We start from the raw sequence: 11,586 nt of genomic DNA on the forward strand, positions 1-11,586 counted from the left end.
TCAGCTGGGCTAATGGTGAATCAGAATTCTATGAAAATTGTATCAGATTGGAGGGGGGGAATTCTTTGAAGTGGACAAAATGTTGGCATCTCAAAAAATAGCCCTAACCCCTGTAATGAATAATTGTCTCATGAGTTGGCTTAAACATTTCACTTTATACTTCCCTTCTACTCAGTATAAATATCCCCTGGGAGCAGCATGAGCATGGGAAACAGAGTGAAGGATTTTGTTTGGCTTCCGTAGTGGGGGTAAAAAGCAGACTTAGATTGCTGCGGATGTGCCCTGGGACTATGTGTGAGCCACTGTGAGCTCCTGGGGAAGCCTAAGGGGCATCAGGCTTTCTGGGATTATCAGAAGTGTTACAGTTCTGAGCCTCTTGTTCTATCCTGCCTGTGCCAGGCCTGGAGGGAGGATGGGTGGGAAATGCCCTTGAGCTGACTTCCACAGATTTTCCCTGGGGAAATTCCTCCACAGCTGGGAACTTTGCTCTTGTTGTCTTACCCAGACTCAGCTGGCAAGAGCAAAGGTGGTGGTTTAATTTTGGTGCTTTTCAGTTGCAACACAGTCAGGCTTATGTTTCTGACGCTTTCTTGCGTCACAGTAGCACCAAATACCCCTGTTCCCTCCTTAGAGAGCCCCAGGGCAAACACTGTCCTCCCAGGAGCATCTGTTTCGTAGTGGAACTTAGCTGTGTTCTCAGCTGGATCACTGTGTCCTGGCACGTGGAGTGCACCGTGGGGCCTGCTAGCTCCTGTCAGAGGAAAACCTTTGAAGCTTTGATTTGTGCCAGTAAACAAAGTAATTGAGGGGAAGTTTCCAACTTTGTATTTTGTCAAAGTAAAGGCCTTAACGACTACTGTATCAAGAAAGTGGTTGTTCCATGTAAGTTACAAAGTGTAATATTGCTAGAACTGAGTTTAGAATAACCTATTAGACAAACGTTAAAGCAGTTCAACTGTGAGGTATATCAGTAAATCTGTGTCTGAATTTCTTTTTTTTTTTTAAATGGCAGTCTGATTTTGCTGTGCCCAAAGTCAGAAATTCAGGATGCAGGAACTCATTTCATGTTAGCAGCCATTTAGTAATTGTGGAAGCAATGCAAGAGCTAGCTTAACACCACCTCATGTATCCTTCCAGCACGCAGACCTCCCCAGTTTCCCATTTGCGTTTATAAAAAGCACCAACCCGAGCATCTGTGTGCAGCTCTTAGCCTTTCTGTGGTGGAAGCCCTAGGCATGATATTCCTTGGTTTCCCAGAGCAATATGCAGCAGTTAGTGCTTTACCAGCGGGGAGCTGAGGGCGCTGTGGCAGGGAGGGGCAGCAGGAGGCCTCGCCTCTCGCCGAGCCACGAACGGCCGGGGCACACGCAAATGCAGAGCAGCCAAGTCTGATTGACCTTTTATCCCACCAGGTTCTGCAGCAGCATAAAAATGCTGACACAATGGTGGCTTTGATGAAGGTTTATGAAGAAGAAGACGAAGCTTATCAGGATTTGGTCACCATGGCAACACAGTTCTACCAGTATTTACTGCAGCCCTTCAGAGACATGCGAGAGCTGGCGACGCTGTACAAGCTGGAAATCCTGGTACGTCTGCCTGTACAGATGAAAGGCCGAGTTATGTAGAGGGCATCAGCTGCTCTTGGAGCAGTTTGGACTCAAATCACTTAACGTTCCCTACTTCTGTCTGTACCTACTACTTTCCCCCCTGCCAAGCCATGAAACATGACTGAGAAATTCAGTTAGGGCAGAACCACTCTTAGAGGATCTCAGAGTCCATAGTATTGGCTTGAATAGAACTGCAGCTGTCTTCCTGTCAGTGTCTCACTTCCCTCTGTATTGAGGAATTCAGAGGAAAGCATCCCAAAGCTCCACCTCTCTGGAGTTTACTTTCTCGTAGGCTGATTTTACAGAGATCCAAGCAGCCTTCGTTGTGCCACCTTCAGTGGGATTAGATTGTGATTTTGAGAATGCCATCCCCCAGCAATGCTGATGCACCAGGTTAACTTGTGATGGCAGAACAGAAGGTAGAGGAGACCTTGCTGCACAAAGCCTTTTCCTCTCATTGCTACAACCTACTGGAAGTACAGATTAGAACATGTCAGTTGCTACTGTGTTCATTTAGTTTTATGTGCAGCTTAAAACTGGAAACATACTGAAAGTTATGATGCTCCTGGAAAAGACAGCCATCTACTATTTTGATTTATCCTTAAGTGTTAAAGTGAGTGTTTGTGCTCTCAAAAAGAGCAGGACAGTTTTAAGTTTCAAGTAAGCTTCTTGGATACTCTAGTTAAATCTGTGAAAATAAAATATCCACTATGTTGTACTGGAAATTAAAGTGAAAATTGGAATAAGTGAACCAGAAGGTTTGTTTTCTATATCAAAAAACCAAAACTCTAAGGGATATTTAGGCTCATTTGAAATCTAATTCTTTACACGAAAAAAATTTTGAATGCTAGGCTTGTACCCATTTACACTTTGTTGACTTGAAAATATTCTCTTATGTTTCTTTTCTATATCCCTGTTCCTGTGTGAAAGAACTGCCAAACCGGAGAACCTGACAGTGCAATGTGCTGTCAACACGTGGGGAAAAATAGAAGGGAACATTGCACATAGAGGAGTGGTTTTGTGTTACTTTTAGTAACAAGTAAAAATGGTTGTGTTGGACATAATTTTTAAGGTGACAGTTTAAAAATATTTTAAGAAATAAATTAATTGAAAGTTAAGTGTGAAGTCATGATTGGGAAGATGAAGGTTCTGAGTTAGCCTAGAGAATAAGGAACAAAGAATACATAAGGCATGAGTAGTGATTTGCTTTCTGGCAGGTGAGGGGAAGGTCGTGTTTGCCACCATGCTCTGCCTTGCTTGAAATCTAAGTATAGCATAATGTGGGCTGCACCACTGTGCTAACCAGTTGGTAACTGAGAATTTTGTCTTCTTGCAGAAATCTTTGCAATATGATAATCTGGGGCCTAAAAGAGTAGCAGCTTTGCAGAAAGATGCTGAAGAGTGGACTAAGCGAGCTGAGAATGCTGTGTGCTCCATTCAGGATATCACTGTGAAGTACTTCAAGGAAACTGTAAAGGCTCTGGCAGGTAATCAGGATGATTTACACAAGAGATTGTGTAAATACTTGACTTGAGGGACAAGAGCTCTTCTTATCACCTTTGCTGGTCTCTCTCTGCAGACCCTGAGGTTAGGATGGAGTCTCCTGCTTAAGAAAGAAGCATTTTATTCGCTTAGGATTTTTACCTTTTAGCCAGTTTGGTTTACAGCTTGCATTTGGCTTGCACACCAACATTATCAAGGGCTGAAGCCTGTGGCTGCAAACTGCTGAACAAGAAGCATGCACACTCTTAACGCTTGATGGGAGAGCCTCGAGGGTGCCTGCATGTCAGCAGAGTGGGTTGCTGTGTGACTGATAAGGCGTTTCCAGCATACAATGGAGTATTTTGCTTGTGTATACAAAATCGTAACTTCAACCTTGTAGTATTTTAATTTCTAAAGAAGCTTCAGAAATTGTTACATAGCATCAGCGTTTTTATATGCAGCTACAGTAGAAACACAAGGCTATTAGTACGCTGCATTTCTCATATTTTATTGCAATGTTTTAATCTGCAGCAATGCACAAACAGATGGAACAAGATCAGGAAAGGTTTGGTAGAACCACCTGGGCATCAGCTTTGCCACGACTAGAAAACCTGAAATGTATGTTAGCTAAAGAAACCCTGCAACATCTGAGGGCAAGAGAGTTGTGCCTGAAACAGAAGAGAGCTGTCATTCAGAAGAACGTAAGACTTTGCAAATCCTCCTTATCTGTCACTGTTTTGTGAAGGGCTGACCAAAACCTACCGAAGTGGTCATGGGAGTAGTCTTTCAAAGTCTTTGTCTATGAAACAGTTTAGGTTTTCAGCATGGTTTTAAGTTGTGGAAAAATGCACACCTCCATTTTTTAAAGGTTCTTCCTGCACATATGAAGACACTTAGCGAAGGTTAAGATACATGCTTTTACAGTCCAAGGTGTCAGGTTAGCATCTGCGAGAGTAACCTTTGGAATGTGTGTATACTACTAATGGGGTTTATTTTCTATTTGGGGTTATACAGATGGAGGATCTCAGTGAACAAGAGGAGAACTTAACTGTAGTGGAGGAGCTGGAAATACAGTATTATGAGACGCAGCTGGAATTATATAATGTACAGCTTGAAGTATTGAAACATGAAGAAATGCTGCTTATTGTACAGTTGGACACTTTAAAGAGGCAGATTAAAGGTAAGAAATAATATATTTAAGCACATATTCAAAACATAGGCATGATACAGCCTGCTCTGCTGTCACTATAAAAAAAAAAAAAAAAAAAAAACAGGATGATTATTGCTGCTCAGGTCTTGACAGTAGAAAGCATCATTGGAAGACACTGATGCTGTGGCACAATCTGATGTTTTGTCTTTCAATGGGACACCAATTTGATAACACAAGTTCAAGAAACAAAAAGCCACGCTGATAGCTCATCTTGACAGAATTTGTGTGCATGAACTGGTTTAGCATATGGAATAACTTAGATTGAAAATACTTCACTGCTCTCATAGTTACAGGATCTGTGCATAGAAACTGCAGGTATCACAGCCTGCTGAAATGGGTCTTGAAATTCATGGCCAATCTTTTGTAATCTAACACAAAGAAATTACAAAATACATCCTGTAATGACAAAAGGAGGTGATTATAGCTAGGTGGTACTTGAGTACTGCCATATTCCAGTTTAAGTGTATCGTCATAACATGTTTATGACCAAATTAGGCACTAGTGTTGTTTGTGCTTATGAATTCTCTGTTAATATATGTGCTGTGAAGTAAACATTGCTCCTGCTTGCTGCATTTTTAAAACCTGATAAATAGTAAATTAAGTCCCCCCGTGTTGACCAGAACAGTCTTCACTATTCCAGGAGAACCAGTTGGTGAAGGTAGGAGTTAAAGCACAGACAAACACTTGCAAGAGGAAGGTAAATAACAGCAAGTGCTAACAGCATAACTGCGGGGCACCCCCTGAGGAGGCGCCGCCTGGCTGAGGCTTGGGAGGCCCAGGCTCGGCTCTGCAGCGGTACACTAATCACTAACACGCTGCCTTCAGTGGCTTTTAAAATGTCATTAGCTCTTTAAATGTTTAACTGTGGCCATTTTTGGATTTTTAAAAGAATGCCAAATGCTTTTTAGAGAAACAGGATGAAGTTGTTTACTATGATACATGTGAAAGTCCTGAGGAGCTCAAGGTCATTGAACAGACCATGGGACAACATTACGCTAACTTGTCAGAAATGACGATGCTGAGGCAGAAGACTAAGCAGTTGGAGACAAAGCGTGGGACTGTCTGTGCGAGGAGAGCCTACCTCAGGAACAAAAAAGTAAATGCAGTCCTGGAGATGTGCAGTTTCTTTAGCTGATGTCTTGACTCACAAGGGATGGACAGGAAGCAACTAGGGAAGCTTTGGGTGGACCACACGAGATGATACGTGACACGTTGCCGAGGCCTCCAAACAGAAAGAGGGGCAATGTGATCTTAAGCCAGCTTTACACTCCACTGCGTGGTGCAAGTGCTTTTCTAGCTTATTAAGAGAGAACAAACTTACATGGGTGACCCAGGAGGTGTTCCCCTATCAGCTAAATCTTACCAGAGCCCTGCTGTGGCCAGCTGGAGCTTTGCCCTGGCAGGCTTTTACAAAGCAGCTGCAGTACAGGAGGAAACCTGGCCTGCAATGAAGGAAGCTGCAATGGCAGAAAAAGCCACACAGTGACATTTTACCTTTGAATGGGAGGGAAGGGAGACTGTAACTGCTGCAATTCTCTCTCCAGCCTCTCAGTGCTGTGCAAAGGGCAGTTTTTTCCGTTTTTTCCCATTCAGAGCAGAACACTAGGAAGACACAAGAGACTCTCATGAACCTTCCCAGTAACCTGAGCTTACCTTACACCTGCACAGTCCTGCTGGGGCAGAGAGCAGAGTTTAAGCTCTAGTCTGGCTGGCTGTTTACCCTCCATTAGCCTGGACAAAATGGGAATAACACTGGAAACGTTTTGTGAGACATCATTATCTCTTGCTTGCAACTGCTTCCTCAGCAGACACTTCATTTGCTTCTGTTTTCACTCACTTAATTGCTGTCTACCAGTTATATAACACTTAAGCCAAATGCCAAATGATTTGCAGCTGCTTACCCAGCCCTGTGGGTAATCCCCCTCTGTACAGTGACAAATAGCGACTCCCAGAGAAAACACTGAAGCCTGCAGCTTCTCTGTGGCACTTTGCTGTGAACAGAAGGTCCCCTGTTAGGCATTCATCGTGCTCCCATACCTTTGCTTCCCTGGCACTTGTACTTGGGACGTATGGCAAATAAGGGATGGGGGAAAGTGGCCTTGTACTTTTGCAATGTCCTGCTAGCTTGCCTCTTGTCATCTTCCTCATGTCTTTTCATCCTTTGCTCCAGCTGATACTTGGGTGAAATTTCTTCAGAGCTTCTTTCTGCTTTTTTTTTTTCATTTCCCCTTATCTTTTGTTTTTGAACCTAAGTGTAAGGCAGGGATCAGTGCAGATCTGGGTATATTTCCTCTGCAGCATGCAGATTTCCTCCTGCCACTAATCAGGAAAATAAAAGATCCCATGGGCTTTAGCCATGAAGTCATCCCATAGACTTCATCTTCAGGGTCTCACATCTGCCACTAGTTGAGCTTAGCCATCCTTCTTGGCACAGCCGAGCACTCGGCGTTGGTTGTTGTTTGGTGGCTTGTGCACAGGAATTAATGGCACAGATGGTGCAGAGTAACCATGACCTAACCAACAGTTGTGTGATGTTGCTGTTCTACCAGGATCAGTGTGAATCCAGCCATCGGCAGAGACTGCAGCAGGCAGAAGAGAGCAAAAAACGCTTCCAGCAGCATCACAGCATACAGATAGTGAGTACTGAGTAGCAATCTTGCAGAACCTGGCAGCTGCTTGTTTGCACACACTAAGGCTCGCTCCCTTGTGTTTTCATGCAGAAGAGAGACAAGCAAAAAGAGGAGGAGAAAAAGAAAAAAGCTTGGATAAGCCAGGAACGTCAGAAAACACTGGAGAGGCTGAAAACATTCAGGGAGGCAAGTACTGTGAACTACAGTAGTTCTAAATGGTGTCAGAACTCATCAGAAGGTAGCCATAGCTCAAGTGTGAGCATGGTCCAAATCAGAGACAACCATTAGGATAGCCTAAAATAGGATTGTGTGTAATAAGTCAAGAGGATTAAATCCACTACGGATGTAGTTTCCAGTTGCAGAACCTGTTGCAAAGAATAAAAGTGAGGAGATGGCTTTGAAAGCAATACCTCGAGATTCATATAAGTCTGTTCAGGGTTGAATTTCCTCCTTGAATGGGGGAATGGGGCAGGTCTGTACTCTCTGGGTTTTTGTCTCTTTGGGGCTGATGTTTTGGCCAGTCCAGTGGAGATGTGACCTGCCTTACGATTTGTTGTTCAGAAGTGTCCAGCTCACGTTGTCCTGAAGACGTCTCGTGGCCAGGCTCTCGGTGCCCGGGTGCCACGGAGCATGGCTCAGCAGGCTGCAGCCCCCGCCCCGCCGCCGAGCGCCAGGGCAGCTCCGCAGCAGCCACACAGCATCCTGAGGGTGGACGCCGAGGAATCAGACGCCTCACATCAGAATGCCCCAGCAGACACCCCCGTCCAGGTGTTTGTTACTGACGGTGGCACAGAGCAGAAACGGCACAGGGAGGGATTGGTGGTCCCTCCATCCTCACCACCACCTCCTCCTCCTCCTCCTCCTCCACCGCCTCCCCCCCCAGCTCCACCCCTACCTCTCCTGTTAAAGCCACCAGCAGCAGCAGAGGATAAGCCACTTCCCCTTAGCTCCAGGAGCCCCACAGAAAGCCCTGTGCTGCACAAACAGGATGACTCATCCAGGAGGCCTATAAATAATTACATAGGTAAGAAGGCTCCCATTGACTGGTGTTTTTTTCTTTGTTTCATGTATTTTTTCTCTTCTCCCTCCCTCTGGTTCTCGACAGGAACAGTGTGCAGTCTTGCTCAAGACAATAAAGCTCATGGAAAGCTTAGTCTAAGAAAACCACATAAGGTAACACTGCCCACGGCTCAGGATGTTAAATGAGTAACAATGATTTGTATATCCCATTTGACACACTTCACAGGGTCCTGGTGCTCAGAGTGTGTGACTCAGCATCTTGGGGAAAGTACTGTCAAATGGGACAGCTTAATCTTCTGGCACCTATGAACTTGAATCTCTGCTGGAATCCTGCATAGTATTAAGTACAATGTTACAAGTTAGTTTAAGCCATTCTTAGTCACAGCACTGCTGGTTCTGTGGAGATCTTAGTTCAGGACCTGCATTTCTCGTGACACTGAAAATTGTACTGCTGTAATAGGGAGGAAGGTGTCAGAAAAATTCCAAAGAATCATAGAATATATTGGGTTGGAAGGGACCTCTAAGGATCATCTAGTCCAAGCCCCAAAGGAGAGGAGGTTTATTCATGTTGTTTGGTGAGAAGCAATTTCTGTTACCATTTTTCTTTTTTGCCACAGTTTTGCAACTTTTGAACCTAATGTGGTATTTTGATTGAGGATTAATCACCTGTCCAGTCAGAATACCATTGTGGGTAAAGTTGTGGTTGTAGTAAGGCTCCATTTTAGTGTTTATGATTTATCTCCTACAGAGCTCGCAGGTGGACTGCTTGCATTTTTAAGCACAGGCACAGCCTGCATCCACTTACAACATGTCTGGTTTCTGAATAAAGGTTTCTTAAGAGAATTCATGCAAAATTCAAGCAGTATTTGAAGGCAGATGTATAGCTTTGGCCTTGTGCTCTGTTACACCTCTGCTTTGTTAGCGGAATCATGCAGGTGTAATTGAAGGCTGAAGTCAGGGATTGGAACAGTAGTTTGAACGAGAGTAGGGCTCAGCAGCCTCCCAAAACTGCACTGGTTACATCGTCCTAACTGGCTTATTTTTGTCTGTAAAGCAAGCAGGTATTTGGAGTGTGTCAGGGAGATCGATCTAAGTTGGAAGGCAGCAATTTCTTAGTGTCATTTTTTTCAGTAGAGCTTAGGCTAAGAATGAAGTGTGTCTTTAAATATGGTGCACTCTTTTTTTCAGACTACTCACAATACATCTAAGCAGCCTTTGTATCCTCTCAGTTAAGAGGCAAACCACCGGCAGAAATACCAAGGAAAGTTCAGTATTTTCAGTTCTTGCAGGGTGTGGGAAGTACAAGCAGCTGAAGGGCTGAGACACGTTTGGATGACAAACTACTGTGCATCCAGTGGATCAGTGTGTGGTCTTCAGTCTGGGAATAGCTGTGGCACAGACGCTCTTGAGAAGCGTTGCTTAGCCACAGGAGTTGTACGTCAGAGTAGTCTGGGTGCTACTGGAGCAGCCCTGATAGAAGCTAATATTTACTGCTATTCACTGCCTCACGTGGATGTCCTTTCATTATTTTTGGATTCAAAAAATCCTTTTTTGTTTGTTGGAGAGATCCTATCAGTTGTTTACACCTATTTCATGAAGTGAAACAGCATGTTAATTGATCTAATAGTAACTGATCAAATACTGCCACAGGAACTTACTGAAACAGCTTCATAAACAGGTTTGGTTTAGTTGCACCTGGACTACTCATGTCTTTGTAAGTGAAAAGCCAGGAGAGGCTCATAGTCTGGTGTTCAGAGTATTGTCTGTAACGTGTTAACACACTTTGCAAGGGGAACTTACTTTATAATTTGTTAGTCTGACTAGTCTTTTACCAGACAGCCCATTTGATTAGTAGATTTAAGACTTTGTTACTTGAAGGCTGTGTAAGACAACTCGGAGGATCGTTGATTGTTCCGTTCCTGGCATCTCGGTCTCTGAAGGTACCACAGGACTTAGCAGAAGGTTACATTTGAAATGCTTGATGTTAATCCCGTAACCTGTGTGCACTGCACGTGGCAAAAATACTTGTAGCTGAGCGGCACACATGGTGCGGACCTAGGGATGCAGGAGCTGAGTGCTGTCCAGGGACACAGCCTCCCTCTCTGCAATCTGAAGATAGCAACAAAGAATCCAACAGGAGGAGTGAAAAGCAGATTACAGCCTGTAGCAAGAGAAGGAGTGGAAGCTCTCTCAGTATGATGCCCTTTATGGTCTGAAGTTCAGAAACACACACCTGAGATTTAAATAGTGTTGTAAAATGGGAATTATTTTTTAAATCCATACAGAAAAAAGCTGCCTGCTTAGGGCCTGATCTGGCTCCCACTGACTACACTGGTGCAGTTTCAAGCCTTCTACTCAAGTCCTTTCATTTTTCCCTTGGCTGAGTGAAAATGCAGTTGTCAGTCTCAGCAGGCATCTGAGCAAGCTAGGAGGAGAATACAAGAGATTCTTTGGTTCAGTGAAGTTTTTTTGAAAGCCCATAAAGCTGTAATGGAAAAGAAGCATCTTCCTTTGTGTATAATTTCTTCCTTGGAGCACAACCTTGCATAATGCTGAAGAGGCATTGGATTATCAATTCAAGACATAACAGCTTTAACTGCTTTTTAAAAGGAGTTCCAGAACCTGATGATGTAGAAACTTGAGAGAGCCTGTGCCAGAACAGACCATTTGTTTTCCTGTCTCTAGCAAAGACGAAAGGAAGAACCCTGAACGCATGGCTAGGGTTTCATACCTCTAGGTGTGGTTGTCTTGTTCTTTCTTCTGGTAACAGTGGATTTTTCTGTTGCAGGTTCCATGGATGAGGTTTTGGCTTCTCTAAAACGTGGTGAAGTTCAGCTTCGCAAAGTGGAGCAGCCGAACCCGTACGCCTCTGTGAAAGACAACATCCTCTCTGCCATCAGGCAAGGAGTCAAGCTAAGAAAAGTGAGTCGAGAGCCTGAGAAAGATGTCGGTAAAGGCTCCACCAGTGAGCTAGAGAGAAGCATTAAGGCAGTCATCCAGAGAATTAAGAAGGTGTCTGCTGACTCTGAAGAAGAGGAGAACAATGATCAGAGCAATGGCGAGTGGGACAGCTGACTGATTCAGAGTGACACTCAGGGCCTGGGACAGAGCACAGAGCGTGTGTCTCCTTCTGCGTGTTGTAGGAGACTGTCTCTTTCAAGATGGAAGAAGAGTGTGACTGTGTATGTTCTCATAGTCCAAAATGTCGTGCGAAGAATCCTGTTAATTTTCTGTAGGAGTTGTAGATTCTTATTTTTGCATGAGAAATCATATGCCAAATTATGTTTGCATAAATAGGTATTTCTGGCTCAGCCATGTAGAATTTTCACCACGTATGAAGACAGCTAAAAGGCTGGGCTGAAAGATACATTATTTAGGTTGTTACTACACAGTAGGCAATGCTATCACAACAAACTTGAAGGAGTGAAAAGCTAACTGAAAGTCTATTTTGTCAAAGAAAAGTAGAACCAAATCTGTGGTGATAGAGGGAGACCAGAAAACTCAGCATGATCTGTAACCTTTCATTCCTACCTGCATTGTCCAGAAAATACTTTAACATTTTGCTTGTCTGATACAACTCACCCTCAAATAACTACATGGATACTCCATTTATCATTAGATTATAAACTGTGCACTT

At 43.9% G+C, this 11,586-nt stretch overlaps 1 protein-coding gene across 1 annotated transcript; it reads left to right on the plus strand.

The window, feature by feature from the left end:
* The first annotated feature begins 1,415 nt into the window (after positions 1-1,415).
* WHAMM (WAS protein homolog associated with actin, golgi membranes and microtubules) lies at positions 1,416-11,024 on the plus strand. The gene is made up of 9 exons (XM_008948821.1): positions 1,416-1,586; positions 2,944-3,094; positions 3,621-3,790; positions 4,104-4,269; positions 5,208-5,395; positions 6,849-6,935; positions 7,020-7,115; positions 7,491-7,953; positions 10,738-11,024. Exons 1-9 carry the CDS (start codon positions 1,443-1,445, stop codon positions 11,022-11,024), a joined length of 1,752 nt encoding a protein of 583 aa, XP_008947069.1. The 5' UTR covers positions 1,416-1,442.
* The last annotated feature ends 562 nt before the right edge of the window (positions 11,025-11,586 follow it).

This window comes from Merops nubicus, unplaced genomic scaffold (genome assembly GCF_000691845.1).
Source record: "Merops nubicus isolate BGI_N331 unplaced genomic scaffold, ASM69184v1 Scaffold48671, whole genome shotgun sequence".
NCBI lineage: Eukaryota > Metazoa > Chordata > Aves > Coraciiformes > Meropidae > Merops > Merops nubicus.